The 21,746-nt window shown below is 41.7% G+C and overlaps 1 protein-coding gene across 11 annotated transcripts in view; it reads right to left on the bottom strand.

The window, feature by feature from the left end:
- SCEL (sciellin) overlaps nt 1-21,746 on the bottom strand; it is a 140,464-nt gene that overhangs the window by 103,958 nt on the left and 14,760 nt on the right. For 3 of the 11 annotated variants that reach the window (XM_070800363.1, XM_070800364.1, XM_070800366.1), the window contains exons 1-3: nt 20,440-20,802; nt 4,508-4,569; nt 3,715-3,832 (exon numbers count right to left, since the gene is read on the bottom strand). In XM_070800363.1, the coding sequence (XP_070656464.1) occupies nt 3,715-3,832; nt 4,508-4,550 (161 nt within the window). In that variant the 5' untranslated portion in view covers nt 4,551-4,569; nt 20,440-20,802. Of the gene's footprint in view, nt 1-3,714; nt 3,833-4,507; nt 4,570-20,439; nt 20,803-21,746 lie in introns of those variants that run through there. The other 8 variants (XM_070800362.1, XM_070800360.1, XM_070800365.1 and 5 more) reach the window with 5 other exon arrangements.

Genomic DNA, 21,746 nt, shown 5'->3' with positions numbered 1-21,746 from the left:
ATTTACCTTTGATCTCCCTCTGTCACTTTGGAAAAATAGAAATGTCATAATAGGTTTCAATAGAAGCTGTAAATGTTGCTTTATAGAAGAAAATGACTGTAGGCCAAGAGTGTTAACTCCAAAACTTAGTATGTGAAACTGATTGTTATCTAAGAGTGTTACCTCCAAAACTTAGTGTATCTCCAAATACCCCTATAGTTCCTTAAATAATAGAATTTAATAACAGAATTTAAGAGACATTTTTGTTCACCAATTACAAGTATGTTCCTCAAACAACCATGCATGAATAGTTTAGTAGAAAGCTTGAAGTAAGTATCCTGTAATGTAGGCTTCCCATCTTCAGTGCTCTTGACATTATGGGTTTGATCATTTTTTGTTGTGAGGAGTGTCCTGTGCATTGTATTAATAGGTTGTTTGGTGGCATTCCTAGCCTCTACTGACTAGATGTCAGGGGTACCCCACCCCTAGTTTGGACATCTGTAAATGTCTCCTGACCTTGTCAAACATACCCTGGGAGCAAAATTGTCCCTGACTGAGAACCGCTGGTGTAACGGAAAGACAATGGGTCATGTTACTCTCAGCTCTACCACTTAATAGATGTGCGCTCTTGGACAAGTTACCTAACTTCTCTGAGCCTCAGACTCCTCTTCTGTAAAATGAGAATGTAATAACTACCTTGTATGATCTCTTCAAGAAAATTAGAGATACCAAAGGAATATTTCATGCAAAGATGGGCTCTATAAAGGACAGAGATGGTATGGGCCTAACAGAAGCAGAAGATATTAAGAAGAGGTACCAAGAATACACAGAAGAACTGTACCAAAAAAAGCTTCACGACCCAGATAATCACGATGGTGTGATCACTCACCTAGAGCCAGACATCCTGGAATGTGAAGTCAAGTGGGCCTTAGAAAGCATCACTACGAACAAAGCTAGTGGAGGTGATGGAATTCCAGTGGAGCTATTTCAAATCCTGAAAGATGATGCTGTGAAAGTGCTACACTCAATATGCCAGCAAATCTGGAAAACTCAGCAATGGCCACAGGACTGGAAAAGGTCAGTCTTCATTCCAATCCCAAAGAAAGGCAATGCCAAAGAATGCTCAAACTACTGTACAAAAGCACTCATCTCACATGCTAGTAAAGTAATGCTCAAAATTCTCCAAGCCAGGCTTCAGCAGTACGTGAACCACGAACTTCCAGATGTTCAAGCTGGTTTTAGAAAAAGCAGAGGAACCAGAGACCAAATTGCCAACATCTGCTGGATCATTGAAAAAACAAGAGAGTTCCAGAAAAACATCTATTTCTGCTTTATTGGCTATGCCAAAGCCTTTGACTGTGTGGATCACAATAAACTGTGGAAAATTCTTAAAGGGATGGGAATCCCAGACAACCTGACCTGCCTCTTGAGAAACCTGTATGCAGGTCAGGAAGCAACAGTTAGAACTGGACATGGAACAACAGACTGGTTCCAGATAGGAAAAGGAGTATGACAAGACTGTATATTGTCACCCTGCTTATTTAACTTCTATGCAGAGTACATCATGAGAAACGCTGGGCTGGAAGGAACACAAGCTGGAATCAAGATTGTCGGGAGAAATATCAATAACCTCAAATATGCAGGTGACACCACCCTTATGGCAGAAAGTGAAGAGGAACTAAAAAGCCTCTTGATGAAAGTGAAAGAGGAGAGTGAAAAAGTTGGCTTAAAGCTCAACATTCAGAAAACGAAGATCATGGCATCTGGTCCCATCACTTCATGGGAAATAGATGGGGCAACAGTGGAAACAGTGTCAGACTTTATTTTGGGGGGCTCCAAAATCGCGGCAGATGGTGATTGCAGCCATGAAATTAAAAGACGCTTACTCCTTGGAAGGAAAGTTATGACCAACCTAGATAGCATATTCAAAAGCAGAGACATTACTTTGCCAGAAGTCAAGGCTATGGTTTTTCCAGTGGTCATGTATGGATGTGAGAGTTGGACTGTGAAGAAAGCTGAGCGCTGAAGAATTGATGCTTTTGAACTGTGGTGTTGGAGAAGACTCTTGAGAGTCCCTTGGACTGCAAGGAGATCCAACCAGTCCATCCTAAAGGAGATCAGTCCTGGGTGTTCATTGGAAGGACTGATGCTGAAGCTGAAACTCCAGTACTTTGGGCACCTCATGCGAAGAATTGACTCGTTGGAAAAGACCCTGATGCTGGGAGGGATTGTGGGCAGGAGAAGGGGACAACAGAGGATGAGATGGCTGGATGGTATCACCGACTCAATGGACATGAGTCTGAGTGAACTCTGGGAGTTGATGATGGACAGGGAGGCCTGGCGTGCTGTGATTCATGGGGTCGCAAAGAGTCGGACACGACTGAGCGACTGAACTGAACTGAACTGAACTGATGATAGTTGTGAGATTTAGTGATGCTTTATATGTAAAGTATCTTGCATCTAACTTGACATGTAAGAGGGAATCAAAGAACATAGGCATATGCATATGCGTCTATCTATCTATCTATCTATCTATATATATATATACACACACACATATGTATATACATGAGCTTCCCTGGTAGCTCAGCTGGTAAAGAATCTGTCTGCAATGCAGGAGACCCCGGGTAAATCCTGGGTCAGGAAGTTCCCCTGGAGAAGAGCTAGGCTACCCACTCCAGTATTCTTGGGCTTCCCTGGTGACGCAGCCAGTAAAGAATCTGCCTGCAATGCGAGAGACCTGGGTTTGATCCCTGGGTTGGGAAGACCCCTTGCAGGAGGGCATAGCAACCCTCTCCAGTTTCTTGCCTGGAAAGTCCCCATGGACAGAGGAGCCTGGCAGGTTACAGTCCATGGAGTCAAAGAATCGGATACAACTGAGTGACTAAGGACACACACATGTATGTGTGTGTATGCTGCTGCTGCTGCTGCTGCTGCTCAGTTGCTTCAGTTGTGTCCGACTCTGTGCAACCCCATAGACAGCCTCCTACACACACACACACACACACACACACACACACACATATATACACACACAATTTATAATAAATATATCTGGGTTAGACAAATATCTATTATAAATCTGTGCTGGCAATGAGGCAATATATTTAGGGACATAGTCTTCAAACCTTTAAACATATAGCTAATAGACGTAATGGTTAAAACAGACAATACTTTCTTGGTAAATGTCTTCACTCACGAAGTGACAGTGCATTTAGCAGCTTCCTGGATCTAGAGGTATACAGCCAGTGGGAACTAAAATGAGCCAAGAATTTATCTATTTCACTTGCTTATAAGGAAATTTCAGATAAGTTATTATTAAATTTGTAAATTTGGAATCATACTTCCGTTTGTTTCAACTGACATGATCAATATATACCAGGAATATCCCCACCATGGACTAAATATTACCTTTTTGGAAACTGGAATGTCTTTTTTTTTTTTCAGGTTATCAATGTTTATGCTACTCATAATACTGAAATCCTGCTTTCTCTCACTCACAACTCATGTTCTTTTAGGTATATGGATATTTAAGATGGTAGAGAGATTATTAAAAATCAGATATTAAAAATCTGATATAACCAAAGTATGTTTACTAAATCTTACCAAAAATGAGGCCAAGCAACAAAGTGCTTTAGGAAAAAAAAAAGCATCCACTTTCCAGTCGGCCATTAGTTTCCTAAATGGAGAATAGCTCTTTCTTCTCCCCGCTCCTTCCTCTCCATGCCCGCTTACCTTTCCTCTTCAGGACGTTTCTTTATCCAGCTATTATCCTGTAAGAAAGTCCTTCTTTTGTTGACCTCTTGGAAACCCTGTTGCCTCAGTGTGGTCCCCTGCGTGGTAGTCCTCATATCTAACAACAGAAAAATGAAACCTCAAGAGACACAGTGCCATGGAGTTGAGTGTGTGTTTGCTAACTTGGAAATCTTGAGAGGCGCATCTGATGGTCCAGCCTCCATCTTCTAGGCTGGAACCTCCAGTACTGTTTCAAAGTAGGATGCACTGGCAAGAAAGAACAAATCCCACACCTATCATCAAAGATAACATAACATATAAGACTGCTCTGGTGCCAACTGAAACTACCTGTGCACGTTATGAAGCCCTGCCCTGCAGCTGGGAAGGTAGAACCACAGGCTCAGCTAAATCAATACTGGGTTTAGTGGGTGGGCCACTTTGTTCAGAAAGAAATATGCCTTGGAAGGACACACAAGACTGTTTTGGAAGTACTTATAATACTCAATAAGTCTTGACACTTCTGATTATAAATAACATGATTCTTTGATCCCATGGGAGTCAGAAATACAGAAGGTCACCTATACATGATTTTTAAAAGAAATCTTTGAATTGCAATTAGATGAGTTAAATCTACAGCACTCTGACTTTTATCTTAAGCCTAACTTTGGCCATGTTAATTAAATTAGACTGCTGCTTCTAAGCATTCATAGCTACATGAAAAAAATTAGGAACTATGGATTTTTTCCCCCAGATTTTTAAGTTTTCTGAGTAAGGGAAACAGCATCTACATTACCATTTCCTGTGGGAGATGCTTTTCTCAAGGTGAAATTGGACATGCTGCCTTCCAGTCAGGACCTAAAAGAAAAATGGGGATGGGGAAAAACACGACAATGACTCAACAAAGAATCAACAAGGGGCTCGTTCATTGCTAATGAGACACATTTTTCAATGACATGGACAGTCCCATAACCTGGATTTGATATATGATATAAACTGTCCCCTGAGAACATGAGAGTTCATCTATTCCAATGTATTTATTTTACAGATGAAGATACTGAAGTCAGGAGTATTTAGTGTCCCCTATGTTACAGGACAGGCAATTGACTGAATCAGCCCATCAGTTAATTCATTTATTCAGTGACTAAATATGCATTGAGAGCTTGGCACTGAGCCAGGAGGTGGAGACAAGAAAGATAATATGACAAGTGTCTGTTCTGGGGCCCTAAAGGTACTGCGAGCCCCAGGTGTGGCCTTTCTGCTTAACAGAGAAGTCAGCCCTGAATTTCCACAAATGTGAGACTCTCAGTTTTTAAACCCGAGGAGTCAATGCTCTTTCTAGTCTTTCCAGTGCTCTTGCCTGGAAAATCCCATGGACAGAGGAGCCTGGTGGGCTGCAGTCCATGGGGTCGCTAAGAGTCGGACACGACTGAACGACTCCACTTTCACTTTTCACTTTCATGCATTGGAGAAGGAAATGGCAAGCCACTCCAGTGTTCTTGCCTGGAGAATCTCAGGGATGGGGGAGCCTGGTGGGCGACCATCTACTGGGTCGCACAGAGTCGGACACAACTGAAGTGACTTAGCAGCAGCAGCAGCAGTTTTTAAACTGGAAAAGTCCTGGGCCAATAGTGATGACTTGGTCACCCTAGGTGGGGTGTTATATTTTTTGCAGAGTCCATCCCACCAGATGGTGTATGGAATGTGGGGGAGCCCTCCGTCTTGAGTCAGAATCAAGTCCTAGGTCCAGCTTCATGACATCAAAGTTCTGAACTACTTAATCTCCCTGTAAAATGGTCTAATGAAACCCACTACCTACCTCATAAGGTTGTGATGATCATCTGAACAAGGTACACAAAAATCACCTTGTCAAACTATAAATGAGTTGAGACTTACAGTTGCATCATCAGACAGCAGTTTACAGGTATAACGTGAGGGTTATAAAGCCCCCATCTCCCACCCTCTGGTTCAAATGTATCTCCTACGATAATGGACTATAGGACCTGAAAAGGTAAAGATATATTTTCTGGATCAAGGCATTGTTTCCCTGGGGTCTTCATTTAGAATATCAGTGCCCCAAGAGTGGGTGAGAAGAGGAAGCTGCTGGTGACTTTACCAGCCTAGGGCTTGGCACTATGGGCTCACAGCTTCATCTCTTCTGGGAAATTGCCCTTGGCTGGTGGGGCTGCCAGTTGTACAACCTCATCCACTACATCCGCAGCCAGCAACTTGACTACCCCGGAACGCAGAGCCACTTCTGCAGGCGACTGGGGCTTCAGCCCTCACCGTGGCATTGTTAGGCCAGCAGGGGGCGCATCATTGCCCAGCTCATTCCCCTGCCTCCCCAACCCTCCCCCCTCTTCCCTTTCTCCTTCTCTTGGACATATACCCTTCATAAATCGCAGGCACCCAAGGGCCTCTCAGTCACTGCTTTGAGAGGACCCAACCTCAGACTAACAACCAGCATAAGACCGGCAGCTATTCACTCCGCAGAGAGTCTCAAGGTCTCAGTGAAATTAAAAAGTTGTCATGAACTTACGTCCGACTCTTTTGTGACCCCGTGGACTGTGGCCTGCCGGGTTCCTCTGTCCATGGGATTCTCCAAACAATCCACCGGAGTGGATTGCTATTTCTTTTTCCAGGGGTTCTTCCCAACCCAGGGGTCAGCTCGTGTCTCCTGTTTGGCAGATGGACTCTTTACCACCTCACCACCAGGGAATTGGAAAGACCTGTATCTAAGGTGTGCCATCTACTGTGTCACTTTGGCAATGATATTTATAGTTCAGCTCCCTTATGAGTAAAACGAGATGAACTGTGGTTGTTTTGAGGGTCAGATTTGTCTATCAAGATGATGACACAGGCTTCTATCACCTCGGAAAGTGTAAAGCAAAGACATAGAGGAGGTGTGGTTGGGAGTGGGGAGGAGATGCACGGCCTGGGCCACTGGGTGCTGGACACGCAAGGGGTGTAGAGCAGACCCTGTCTCATGTATTTGAGTGAGTGAGTGATGTCGCTCAGTCATGTCTGACCCTTTGCAACCCCATGGACTGTAGCCTACCACGCTCCTCTGTCTGTGGGATTTTCCAGGCAAGAGTACTGGAGTGGGTTGCCATTTCCTTCTCCAGAGGATCTTCCTGACCCAGAGATTGAACCCTGGTCTTCCGCATTGTAGGCAGATGCTTTACCATCAGGGAAATCCTTAACAGTGAAGTCGCTCATGTATTTGGAGGCCCCTTAAATTTGGAAGAAAGGGGAGGAAAAAGGGCCTGGCAAACTTCAGTCTCAACCACTTGTTCACTTCACCTCAGTCTGGCCTCACTTCTCTGGGCTCTTGGCAAACCAACTTTCTGTTTCTAAGTGGGCTCTGATAAACCTTTTCCTGAGCCAGTAAAGACCTGAAGGGTTTGTAGCCAACTGAACTGGGATTCTGACATGGGCAGAATGCTGAATGTACAGCTGGTAATGTATTTGCAGAGATTGCAAACTCAACCATGAAACACAGGGCAGGGTCCACAGAGAAGAGGCATTTGGCAATTAACTGCTTATTTGTCTCTCACAAAACACCGAGTGTTCTGTAAGTCAGACCCAAGACGTTGTCTTCTCATTTCCAGCCTGTGGGACAGAGTAGATGCCCCCTCGGTACTTACTATGCACTGAGTTAGGTCCTTTTCAAAATTTCTAACACCCCGGTGTCTCAGGATGTGTTTGTATTTGGAGGCAGGGCTTTTAAAGAAATGATTACTTTAAAATGAGGCCATTAGGGTGAGGCCTAATCCAATCTTTCCTCTGACCTTATAAGAGGAATTTGGACACACAAACCTTTTCTCTGGTGTGAGAGGATGCAGACAGAAAGAAGGTGGCCATCCTGAAACTAAGAAAGGAGGCCTTGCTGCTGCTAAGTCACGTCAGTCGTGTTCAACTCTGCGAGACCCCATAGACAGCAGCCCACCAGGCTCCCGTCCCTGGAATTCTCCAGGCAAGCATACTGGAGTGGGTTGCCATTTCCTTCTCCAGTACATGAAAGTGAAAAGTGAAAGTGAAGTTGCTCAGTCCTGTCCAACTCTTCGTGACCCCATGGACTGCAGCCTACCAGGCTCCTCTGTCCATGGGATTTCCCAGGCAAGAGTACTGGAGTGGGGTGCCATCGCCTTCTCTGAAGGGAGGCCTTAGGAGAAATCAAAACTGAGGACACCTTGATCTTAGACTTCCAACCTCCAGAACTGTGAGACAACAAATTTCTTTCTTTCTTAAAGAATTTTTAAAAAATCTTTTGGCCCCACCACATGGCATGTGGGATCCCAGTTCTCCAACCAGGGATGGAGCCCCATCCCCTGCATTGAGATCTCAGAGCCTTAACCTTAGGACTTCCAAAGAAATCCCCCAGATAACAAATTTCTCTTACCAGCCTGTGGTACTTTGTTTTGGCAGCCCTAGCAAACTAATAGAGTCCTTATGGGGGAAGTAGTTTAAACATTTCTAAAATAGCTAAGTCATTCAAAGAGCTTCGTGCCACCGTATCTCTGACCTTCATTTTTTTTAATGGCGCCACTGCACAGGGCTGTTGTCCATTGCCATAGTATCTGCTCGTGACAGGGTACCTCACAGGCATCATAAACTCTTCCTCACATAAACTCTGCACAGCAGCTATTACCTCCATCTCCCAGATAAGACACCTGAAGCTCAGGGAGAGGATGTAAACTGCCAAAGTGTAAACAAGCAGAATCTGGTTCTAAACTGAAACCAACTCATTCCTCGGCAACCAGCAATAATGGTTGTGATGAGTCACTGCAAGACCGGACAGGTACCTGGCATTACACTGAGAGAGGGTTGGTACACAGCAGGGCCTGCCTGACTCTTGACATCTCTGGAGTCCCATGATCTCTGCCCGCAATGCCTGGCAGCAGGAGAACCAGGACAGCTTCTCAGGGAATCACTGCAGCAAACAAACGCACAGAGCAGCCTAATCTGTGTATTCCCTGATACTTCCTAGCTTACAAACCTATGTCCATACAAAATGTGCACACAAATAGTCATGGCAGCATTATTCCAAATAGCCAAAAAGTGAAAATAACCCAGATGCCCATCAATGGATGAATGGGTACACGGCATGTGGTACACCCATACAGTGAAATATTAGTTGGCAACTAAAAGAAATGAAATGTTGATATGCAGTACAATGTGGATGAAACTTGAAACAAGCTAAGCAAAAGAAGCCAGACTTAAAGGGGACATATGTAGGGTTCTATCTGGATGTTGTTTCTTTAGATTTTCTTTGGTATCCTCCCCATATTCCACCTCAATTTCCCCCCAAGCCAGGCTTCTGCTGCCCCTTTAGGCTCTGCTGGGTAAGAAAGAGGAGAGTTCAGACAATAATAATTCTATAGATGATGTTATAGTAATATATAATTTATCTCATTTCATTTACATAGCCATGTTCTAAGAGTAATATAATCCCAATTTAGCAGAGACATGGCTTGAGCAGTGGCTGAGAGGCAAAGCTGGGACTCCACCTGAGGTTTTCCAGCTCACGGTTCTTCATCTTTTCCTCTCTGCCAGAGACTCCCTGCAGTTGTAGAGAGAATAGCACCTCCTCTTTACCTTATATTTACCCTTCCCTAGTGGCTCAGCAGATAAAGAATCTGCCTGCAGTGCAAGAGATATACGAGACCTACGTTCAATCACTGGGTTGGGAAGGTCCTATGGAGAAGGAAATTGGAAGCCACTCCAGTATTCTTGCCTGGGAAATCCGACGGACAGAGGAATGTGGTAATATGTAGCAACTCTGTATATGTGGGCTTCCCTGGTGGCTCAGATGGTAAAGAATCTGCCTGTAACCCGGGAGACCTGGGTTCGAACCCAGGTTAGGAAGATCCCCTGAAGAAGGGAATGGCAACCCACTCCAGTATTCTTGCCTGGAGAACCTCATGGACGGAGGAATCTGGAGGGCTACAGTCCATGTGGTCACAGAGTCGGACATGACTGAGTGACTAACACACACATACACACCTTATATTCAAGGCTGGCTGTAATCAGATCCTGCTGAAGCATCTGATATTTTCATGCTTTGGTAGCCAGGCATTCTCCAGGAGTCATAAGCTCTGAAATCCAGACAAGATCAGGGCCCTTACTGCTGTCTCCCTGCCAATGAGTAGCCTCTGGTATCCCATAAACAGCTTTCTGGCTCCACCCCCAGAGTCTCTGGGATACTTTCTAGGAATAGCTTCCAGTGACCTCACTTGCTTTCTCTGGGACACCCCAGTTTCAACTTGTTCCCTCTTTCATGAAAGTTCCTGGGAAGGATTAGGCCTTTTGCACTTCACACTTCCCATCTCTGAAATTGCCAGACTAAAGGTAGGAGTGGCCATCTCTGGACTACGAACTAACCTCAGGACTGAAGGCACACACTAACAATGGCAGAGCGGGAAGTCAGAAGGAGCAGGGGTCCTTACAGAGTTTCCAGACAGCCCTGGACGATCTAATTCTTAACTTTGGGTGAGAGAGAAGTAAACCTCCTAGTTCTTCATGAGATCACTCTTTCATATTTTTGTTACTCAAGCTTAGTGCTCTTCTTGCCTGTTACAAGGTCATTGTGTAGGTCTGAAACAGAAGGTCTAAAAGCCCATGGTGGTCTTCAAAATATGAGATACTAGTGACTCTTTTATTAGTAAAACACTATTTCTTGCAACATGTCCGTGTGTTTGATGCCCCTAGCAAGAAGGATCATGTGTTTAGTTCCTACTGTTGCTTCAGATTGTGCCACATGCTTAGTGCACATCGTCTTATTTAATCCTCCACATGAGTATCATTACCTCTAATTATAGGAACTCAAGAGAGGCTAAATAACCTGGCCAAGGCCACAGAGGAAGTGACAGCCAGGAACTGCAATTAGGTCTATATGATTGCAACGCCAGGGTCTTCTCAGTGCACGATACTGCATGTTGCACAAAGTATCATGTGATGTAACCAATCCCAGATATGCAGGAAGTGCCCAGGAGTTCCAGAAGATGGGAGATAATGGGAGAGTAGCTGGGAGGAGCAGCAGTAGTAAATAGCTGCTCCATCACCACTGGGCAGCTCAACCCCGAGCCTCTCCCCTCCCATGGCCACACTGAAGCCGTGAGTGGCCTGGCACTATCCCTTACCTGACTCCTTCTCTGAATCTCTCCCTGTTCAGTGGCTTGATAATGTTTTATACTCTTTCCTAGCTGCTTGCTGTCCATTGACTCCTTTTAAACCACCAAATGCTGATGTGAAATGAGACAGGAAAATATAATATATTCTATTTTTAAATGATAATAGTTTAATAAGTATGCAGGAGCTTTTTTTTCTCACTTTATTTATTTTTTTTAATTTTATTTTTTAACTTTACAATATTGTATTGGTTTTGCCATATATCAACATGAATCTGCTACAGGTATACACGTGTTCCCCGTCCTGAACCCTCCTCCCTCCTCCCTCCCCGTACCATCCCTCTGGGAGCTTTTTTTAAAGTGAAAAATGACTAATACAGTGGGAAATTTTTTTTTTTTCCATCAAATCTACATGTTTCACTCACAACTGCACAAACTTCCTCAGGGTTCTGCTCTTTTATTTTTCCTTAGGACCCACTGGCCACAACACCCTAATTATCTCCTTATGTCAGTCCATTTGGTGGCCCCAGAACCATTTCTAGAAGCTCCAATCTAAAACCTTTAAGGTGCAAGCTCCTCTTTCAACAACCTCTAATTCCACAGAAATTTTACTGCAATGGAACACTCTCCATCTTGACCAGAATATACATTTTTTACATATGGAAATTTTCTATACTGCTATTAAAAATGGATCAACAATATAGGTCCCTGTCAATAATGGTCTTGTTAAACAAATACCTATTTGTAGAATGGATTGGGGATTAAAAACCTTTCAAATTGGTTATATCAAGAAATACATGCAGCAAAATCTCATTTTTATATTATTTTTTAAAGAAATTACTTATTTCAGCAGCTGAGGTTATGCTGAGTTTCATATTTACTTAACACCCAGATAATCACACTTCAATAGTCTCAGTTCAGCCAATTAGATTTATTTCTAAGTGCTGTCCTTGGCTTCCTTCCAATCAAGTTTTAAACTTCTCATGAGAAAGATACAACTGTCATCTTGGCTTCTTAAAATGCCGTTACTGGCACATATGCCAACAAGTATATTTTAAATGTGTAATATTATGGGAAAAGATGTGTAAAAAGATGTGTCTCTATTATGCTGGGAACTACAGAAACTTTTCCCTTTTAAACCACCAAATGCTTAAGTTGAAAACTCTGATGTGAAATCATGTTGTCAAAAGTCAATAGGGAGGGAATTCCCTGGCTGTCCAGTGGTTAGGACTTCACACTTCCACTGCAGGGACCTGGGTTTGATCCCTGGTTGGGGAAGCCACGTGGCATGGCCAAAAAAAGTCAATATGGTAGAAGGAAAAAATATATATATTTTCAACTTTTGGCCTCTCTTTCATTTCCTCTTAGTGGCCAAACACCAGAAAGTACTAGTTTGTACCCAATTCTACAGCTTCTGCCCAAAGACATGTTGTATTTAGATTTTAGAAAAACATTGGTCTTCTTAAATTCTGAATTACAAAGCCAGTCAAGTTTTCCATGGTTTTCTTTGGATGCATTTGAAACTATCAAACATCCCCTATTTCCTCAAGTTGTCCCTTTTCAGATTCTCTTCATCTCCCTCTGGGCCTTCTCAATTTCTATCTTGAATAATAGCACTTCCTTGAGAGATTTAGGTCACCAGGTGATCCCCCTGCCCCTGCAGCCAGTCAGCCCCAGCTCCTCCTAGCCCAACTCAAAGACTCCCCTGGGTCACCTCCCAGCTAAGCTGCACTCCTCTCCGTCTTTTGGGTCCTCCTGACAAAAAGACTTTGTGGGTTTCTCTCTTCCCTCCCAAGGACAAAATGCCTCTCGACATACCTAATAAGGGCTACGGGTTACCACTCCCTGCTAACTCTCCCTAAGAAAGATTGTGTGAGCAAAGCAACTGGAATGAGGTGGTGCAGAGATGAAAGAGACTAGGAAGAGCAAGACAGAAAAGAAAAAAAAATGCAGAGCAGAAAATAGAATAACAAACTAGAAGATGAAAGAAGAAAAGAGAAAAACGCCAACAAAAAGAATTCACCACTGATACTTGGTCACGTGATAGTGTTAGCCCTATTCAGCTTAGATTGTATATGTATTATGCTCAGGGCTTCCCCAGTGGCTCAGCAGTCAAGAGTCTGCCTGCATTGCTGGAGCTGCAGGAGACATGGGTTCAATCTCTGGGTTGGGGAAGATCCCCTGGAAGAGGGCGTGGCAACCCACTCCAGTATTCTTGCATGGAGAATCCCATGGACAGAGGAGCCTATTGGGTTACAGTCCACAGGGTCACAAAGAGTCAGACATGACTGAAGCGGCTTAGCATGCACGCATGCATGTATTATGCATAATACATATCCACATAATGCCTTAAGGCTGATACAGTGATTATCCTCCTTCTCCACCTAAGTAAACTTTATAATGAATGATTTCAATGAAGTCAGAGTCTGTTTGCAGAAGGCAGTGCATGAGTTGGAAATGTGGAGAGGGGGTGATATTAGTTCCTTCTGTTTTATAGCTGAGTAATGTCCTCTAATAAAAAAAGAAAAAAAGGAAAGTAGGGGAAAAAAATCTCTCTTTTTGGAAAGAGGTTTTTAGGATGAGCAGTTTGCCTCAAGTTACAAAGCTAGTGCACAATTGGGATTCCAATCCAAACAGAGCTGACATCAGAGTTCCTGTCCCAGAAGCTCGGGAAATAAAAAGGTGTCAACAGGTAGAAAGTTACCAGGTTAAAAGAAAGGGTGAGGAGAATGATGTTTCCTTTGCAATAGAAATCTGTGATGGACCTCCACTGAGAGATTTGGGGCAGACTTTCTCTGATCTTCTTAACAAAGTATCATGGGAACAGCAGAGAGATAGTTGGATGCTCCAGAGTCTCTCCAGAGTTAATTTATTGAGCTTCTAATAGACTTGGGTAAATTGATATCTTTATAGGGAAGACCAAATGTGAATAGTTGCTTAGGAGAAATCGCTAAAGTGATGGGGGGAAAACCAAAAGCAAACATAGACTATGGAAATAAACACAGCAAAAATGTCTAGAATGACATATGTAGCTTGGTGGTATTCATTTTTGTGTATGAAAAAGCCTTCATGGTTCAATAATACCTACTAGTACTTGCTTCCCAGAAATCACTAATAATAGGGAAAAACGCCTAGAAACTGAAAAAAGCACAAACGCTATTAAACTATTTTCAACAGAAGAATAAGAGAAACTCTATAATTAAAACCCAATAAACAACAGCATTATCTTCTGTGAGATAAATACAACAAACCATCAAACAACTAATTATCACCTAAAAGAACATGAAATATTATGTAAGGATAAAACAAACAGGGCTTCACGAAGTGTAAACGTTAATAAGTGCATTTAAGTTAATGGACTATGTTTAGCCTTCACACGCACTGTAGAAGGAAATCCAATAATTACGAGGCTGGGAAAGACTTGCTTAGCCTGCTGTGATGGTTAGAAATTTGCTATTTCTTTAGTTAAACAGCTTCCCAGTCTACACTTGCCATTAGAAAACTTGCTTACTGAGGGTGAAATAGTTCAGAATGTAGCACAAAGGAAACCTTGGAGCCAGCCAGTTAGTTATCTATACGCTATGAATTTGGAATCTGAAAACTATCAACCAAGGGCTTTCCTGGTGACTCATTGGTAAAGAATCTGCCTGCCAATGCAGGATATGCAAGAGACACGGGTTCAATCCCTGGGTCAGGTAGATCCCCTGGAGAAGGAAATGGCAACCCACTCCGGTATTCTTGCCTGGGAAATCCCACGGACAGAGGAACCTGGAGGGCTACAGTCCATAAGTTCCTAAAGAGTTTGGACACGGCTGAGTGACTAAACAACAAACCATCGACCATAAAATGTTTTTACTGCTTGTTCTTGCTTTTAGCATGAGCCCCCAGCTGCCCTTGTTCCCACCACCAATCTTTACTGCAGATGATAGATAACATCAAGCTGTAGCATGCAGAGTCCTAGTCTCTGTGACAGTGATTAAATTCATATCATGACACTGGTCTAATGTTTATTATTAATAATAAAAATGCTATCTAATAAAAATTATCTATTGCCTGAGCCCCTCAAGCACTATTTTCAGTTCTAACTGAAAACATTTGTTAAATGAGTAAAAAAACCCAAATTTAGACCATGTACTATGAACAAAAACACTGTTACCCTAAGTTCTTTATTTTAATCTTATTTCATACTCACTACAGCTCTGTCATCTGGTCACTCTTCATCTCAATTTTACACACTAAAATCTCTTATTATATTAGTAATATATGTTCAACAGAAAATGTGGAAAATAAAAGAAAGCACAAAGAAGGAAAAAGTCAGATACCTTTCATCAACCTTTGTTCTTTTCCTCCAGGGTTGTTTTATTACCATTATTATTATTTTGCATATTACAGCCTATTGATGCACATTTTCAATACCATTTTAAAATATTTGAATAATTAATTCTTCTGCAAGTACAAAATATTTCATCTTGTGGGTCTATCAGTATAACATAACTCCTCTGTTTTTTTCCAACAAAACCATACAAATCTTTTGACCACATCCCTTATTATTCTTATCTATGTCTTATAAATCTTTAGAAGTAAAATTATTTGCCAAGGGTTGTAACTTCTAAAATGTCCTTGGTCTCTATTGTGAAATATCTTCCCATAAACTTTATACCAGTTTACAATCCACCCTCAGCACATGAATGTCCACACACTGGCCAGGATTTAGAATTGTCATTTATTAGTCTCTTTAATAATTTAATAGGTGAAAGTAGAATCATTTTGGCTCAAATGCATATTTTTATAATTTTTTTGGTTATTGTCTTATTTTGTGACTTATCCACTGATTAATATTACAGATTTCTTATTGCTTTCTTATTTTCTTTGTAGGAAAACGTTTATATGTCTGACATCTTTATATGTCAGAAATATTTATTTTTACTTTCCCAGTATTCATTTGGCTTCTAATTCTAATTTTTCATTAGCAGCTTCTAATTTTGTAATTCTCTATTTTTCCCCTTTTGAATTCTTTCACTCCTTAAAACCCCTGTAGACCATCAATAAAACTTTCTTTCTGACCTCAAAATCCAAGTGATCACCAAATACTGTAACTCTTCTCCTACATCTCTCTTGATTGTCTATCTTTCTATATTCAAGCTGACATGATCTGCTTACTGTTTTAACAGCTTCCTACCTATATTCCCAATCTCTAGACTTACACTCTTAATTCATTCTCACAAGTCACCACTCTGCTTAAAATTCTTCAATGGCCTCCATTTCTGTCAGGATAAAATCCAAATTGTTGACAAGGCTTACAAGTCTGTACCCTCCGGTCTTCTTTCTTCCCACTCCCCATGCTTCACTCAAGCTCTACTAGGGAATTTAGCCACTCAGTCGTATCTGACTTTTTGTGACCCCATGGACTGTAGCCTGCCAGGCTCCTCTGTCCACGGGATTTTCTAGGCAAGGATACTGGAGTGGGTTGCCATTTCCTTCTCCAGGGGATCTTCCCGACCCAGGGGTTGAACCTTGGTCTCCTGCATTGCAGGCAGATGCTTTACCATCTGAGCTACTGCTAGACTAAGTCATTCCAATTCCTGAGGGCTCCATCCTCTTAATCACCTTTATGCTGTTGCGTGGGCTACAGTTTTTGCCTAAAGCATTCTTTCTGAGCCTCTCTTCACCCTTGGAGAAGGCAATGGCACCCCACTCCAGTACTCTTGCCTGGAAAATCCCATGGATGGAGGAGCCTGGAAGGCTGCAGTCCATGGGGTTGCCAAGAGTCAGACATGACTGAGCGACTTCACTTTCACTTTTCACTTTCATGCATTGGAGAAGGAAATGGCAACCCACTCCAGTGTTCTTGCCTGGAGAATCCCAGGGACAGGGGAGCCTGGTGGGCTGCCGTCTCTGGGGTCGCACAGAGTCAGACACGACTGAAGCGACTTAGCGGCTTCACCCTTACTCTCCTTTCAGGAAAGACTTTTAAGGTCACACATTACATATCCTCCTAGAGGCATTCAGTGATACCATCATAACCTGCCTGTGCCTTCACTTCTCCAGGCTGAGTTAAGAGGCTTACTAAGTGTTCACAAGGCAAAGAGTACCTCTCCATAACAACATTACCATACAGACTGCCTGTTTGCGTGGCTGAATAGTTTGTCTCCATCTCCAACACACACACACATTGTAAATCTGAGGGTTGTTACCAAGACCATTTTCTCTACAGTTGTATTTCCAAATATTATTACTGTGTCTGGCACATAATCAATTCTAGAGGAACATTTGTTGCAAAAATGAGATTAATAAATATTTACACATTTTCATCTAATTAAAGGATGTATTTTATTTTTACATATAAACTCTAATCTATATGGATTTACTTTGATAATCCCTTTCCCACTGATACATGATTTTTCCTTTGTCACATAAAAAATTTCTTATATATTCAAGAATGTGCTTCATGGCTGTCTCTTCTGTTCCATAGATCTACCATTAGTTTCTTGCAACAGAAACAAACTATTTTAGTTCTGTCTTTTTATAATACATTTTAATATTTAATACAAGCACCCCTCACTAATTTCCCTTGTAGAAATTATATCAGCTATTCTAATTTATTAATTTCTTAAGATAAACATTAAAATTATTTTCTTTGATTTCAAAAGAAATATTCTATTAACACTTTTGATTGGAACTGCATGAATCCTATAAAATGGTTGAAGAAGAGCTGACATTGGTGACATTCGATCTGTTCATCCAGGAACCTACTCAAAGATGTTTTTTCTCAACAAAGTTTAGGCCTTATAGTAAACTTCTGTGATTTTCTTAATCTAGGTCCCACATTTTTCATACAGAAATTTTTTCTCCATGTTTTACATATCTTTGTGTTTTTGTGAAAGACTACGTAAGTCATATTATCTTATTATACAAATATATGCATAATTAGGTAGGAACCCTAAATTTTCTTTTTATTTGCTGGTACTGTGAGGTAAGTATGATCATATAAGTGACACTTGGTCAAAGTGGGGTCATAATTAAATCCAAGTCTATCTGGATTCCAGCCTTCTGTAGATTCCTTTCAAATGTTTACTTAATGAGAGACAGAACACTGGGAAAGATGAGTGAGGAAGGTAAGGCTGCAGGGAGGCCATTTTCTCCAAAATATTTAAAATTAGTTCTTGATGCAGATGTACTCTGCATATCTTGTGGCTTCTGAGAATTTTCTGGAATACTGTCACAGTTTCCTTGGATGGGTGTATTCTAGTTTAAAAAAGTATGGTCTATATGATTTATTACTTTCTCCCAGAAGGTTCCATTAAAAGGAGACTTAATCACATTTTAGGCCAGGAAAAATTGGGTCTAGAAACAGAGAATAAATTATTTAGACGCTTAGAGCTCTCAAGTATACAATTACAATGAGTTCAGAACTAGAAGTAAGCCAGTTGTTGTTTAATGGGTAGCTATAAAAAGCACTCTTCCATTTAATAATCACAGTAAAAGGATGATTCATATCTTTAAAAAGTTTAGCAACTAACATAAACACAAATCTAATAAATATAGCTGTTATTTGACAGAGCATCCATTTAAGGAAGGGCCTTCACCAAATTCTAAAATCACATGAATTTTTTTACAAGGACTAGAAACCCTTAAGAAATATATTTGATAAAGACTTTTGATTCAAAATAAACTTCAAGCAACTACAGACAAGTTTCCAATAATTAATACACAAAACCCTTATTTCAAAGTTCTCAGCAAGAGAAACATGATCAACCAATAGCCTAGAAGCAGGACCATGTCAGAAGACAAACTGTGGGGCCAGCAAAGGTTTCCCATGGACTGCTGGCTGGTCAATGAGTCTATCACATCCCTCTTGAAGAGTGCTTGGAGTCGATGCCCAAATCACAGGGTCACTATCAGTGAAAATCGCTTGAGTTGACTGCTTAGTTAACTATATACAGTTCATTTCACAGTCTGGGCTTTGTCATTCAAAACATCTCCTCTTTGTTGACAAAGTCCCCAGGAAAATGAATCTCTCAGCTATTTCAACCAAAATTCCAGCCGTTAGAGGAGTCAGCCAGATGAACAGCACCTACAGACTGGCAGCCGAGGTGAGGCTGGCTCTGAGTGCGTGTATCACAACCTGCAACCTACCTACAACCTACATGTGCATACTATATCATCTTCTTATATGGGGCTGACTGCTCCAGTTGCAAATTTATGTCAATTGGCTCTAAGATTTCACATGAAGCTAAAATTGTAATAAAAATCCTGGCCTTTTATCTGCATTCTCTGTCTACCCTGACATTCAGAATCAACCAAATGTTTTACCAAAATTTTTATTGATGTAATCTCACGGTTTTCTCAAATTGATTTTCCTAGTACTTAAGTTCTGGAAGACAGCAAACATCAGAAGGACCGTTTGTGCATTATAAACGGTGGAAGAGAAAGCCGGTTTTAAATCTGATCACATTTCATGACAAAATTATAATCCACAAATGCTACCCTTTAGCTTTCTGATTGCTAAAAATGTTTGAAAACCAATTATAAAATTGCTCAGTAACCTTTGAGCACTGAGCTCTAAATGCCTCTGAGATGGCAGGTGACCTGCTCAGCAATGGAAAGTGATGTAATCTCTAGAATCCAAGGCCGAGACAGATGTGCTGTGGGAAGCACCCTTCTGAAAGAAAGAGAGCTCTCTTTCTTTCAGTGTGATTAGCACCTGGGTTTGATTCCCACAGCTCTGAGTTTTGAATGGAAATGGTGGAGGAAAAACACAGGTCTGACAAATCAGCTTAGCTATTAATTATAAAAGAAAGCCTGGTTAAAATAACTTTTCTATTCTTATCAAAGGACTTCTAAAACTGGTTTTGCAGGACTAGGATTTGAATAGACATTGAAAATTGCCCCCATCTACATTAATCAATTTGTAAATTGGAACTCAGGATATAACATAGTCAAGTTGGCAAAATGCACAGGAACGAATCTCTATGGGAAACTGCATACCACCCCTCAGCCAGTTAATCCCGCCCTGCTTTATTTCTTGACACATTCACTCAATAAACATGATTTTCTTATTTGGAGAGGACAGGGTGGAGGGCTAGCCCTCTCACATAGCTCAGTGACTGACTTGAAGTGTTTTCAGCAGTCAAGATAAACAAATAAGACTTCTTATCTATAAAACGGTAGAGCTCACCATTTCAGTAAAAGTGTCATCTGTGAAGACAGGGAGCTCCTTTTAAAAAAGGTTTTTATAGTATCTTGAGAAAGTAAACCAGCAAATGCTGGCCCCTCGATTTAAGAATTTACTATCCTTATGTGTGACCAGATTTGCCAGCTGACAGCTCCCACATGGAAACTCAAACAGGCTTTCATTTCTCTGCTGCCAGAAATGTGTAAAATTGTGGAGAATTTAAAAGCAACGCCATCTAAAATCACAACAAAGAGCAGCAGAGCTGCGGACAAGCAGAGCAGCCAGTTGGAAGCTGTCAAAATTTCACCGGAAAGAAGACAAAGTTAAGTGAGTAAGTTCTAATTTTAACCACTTGCAAAGGAAGCAGAGAAAGTGATGCAATAAAGCAGATGTCTTTACCTTTGCAAATATAATTCAACTTACCTGTCTTGGGCAGAAAACCGGGACTTTCTGTCTAAACAACCTGCAGTGATTCCCCCAGGTGATCCGGCTGAGACGAATGAGTACGTGGGGTTTACTGAAAGCAGTTTCCACCTCCACCTGCCTGCGTTAATGAACAGTTCAGAGGCTTCTCCTTCAGTGGCTGAGTCACCCAGGGAGGGGGTGGGTGGTATGAGAGAGGGTGTCACCTTGTACAAATACCAATTCAATTAAACCAGCTCACTCACCGACCTGCTGTCTTTGGTGAATTCTTTCTGCAATTTATGGCCTTGGTAGACCAAAAATATGTACTTCTGTTATCACCCTTTTAATTGACATCAACAGTACATACAACTCTACCTTGACCAGGTGCCACAGTATCCAACCTATTTTGGATTCTCTTTTAAAAAACAAAACACAAAACTTAAGCTGGGAGGGATCTCTTCTCTGCCCTTGGTGCCTGGAAGACTGGGGCCCAGATACACACACAGGAAATGCACTGCTGTTTGGAATCAAGATCCTTAGGGGAGAAAAGTCCTTTGGAAGGCTGAGATCAGGAAATAGGAAAGCAATCTGTTACATCCTGAAGTAAACGTAAGAATTCTGATCGTTTTGTGATTTCACCGCCTATAAGAATGTGAAAAGCATCCTGGAAACTTCCTTCTCATCTGAGAGCCCAGTAGACTCCAGTGTCGACACCTGCTTAGAGAGCAAAGAACACTGAAGCGGAGCCACACTAGGTGGGGGCTCCTATTACAGGTTCTGAAATGTACCTTCCGTGACAGCCAGGAGTCTTTAAAGAAGCTTAGTGAATCTGGAACACTGCTGAGAGGAACGAGTCATTAGAATGTCCTGGGTCACCTCTATTCATCTGCCACACCAATAATTAACCAAATCCTCCCCATTTCAAGACAGCTCCTGAAAAACCACAGTCCAGAGGAACTACAGTCATAGAAGTGACTATAAGAAGATACAGAAACATTCCCATTAGAAGGTTCAGGCAATTGCAGGATGCAGCTATTATGGACTGGGACATCCCTATCTTAATGTGCTCTTATTCTGGGTTGAGGATTTGAACATTTAAAAAGGAAAACAAGGACTTCCTTGGCCATCCAATGGTTGAAACTCCATGCTTCCAATGCAGGGGACAGGGATTCGATCCATAGCCATGGAGCTGAAATCTTACATGCTGTGTGGCTGGGCCAAAAATTTTTTAAAAAAATAAAGTCAAATTGAAAATGTTCTTTAAAGGTTTTATATATATATATAGTGGTGGTGGTGATTTAGTCTGTAAGTTGTGTCTGACTCTT

Source organism: Bos indicus, chromosome 12 (genome assembly GCF_029378745.1).
Source record: "Bos indicus isolate NIAB-ARS_2022 breed Sahiwal x Tharparkar chromosome 12, NIAB-ARS_B.indTharparkar_mat_pri_1.0, whole genome shotgun sequence".
In the NCBI taxonomy this organism is placed as follows: Eukaryota; Metazoa; Chordata; class Mammalia; order Artiodactyla; family Bovidae; genus Bos; species Bos indicus.
Note: the sequence above shows the minus strand (reverse complement) of the source record. Positions and strands in the feature narration are given on the sequence as shown.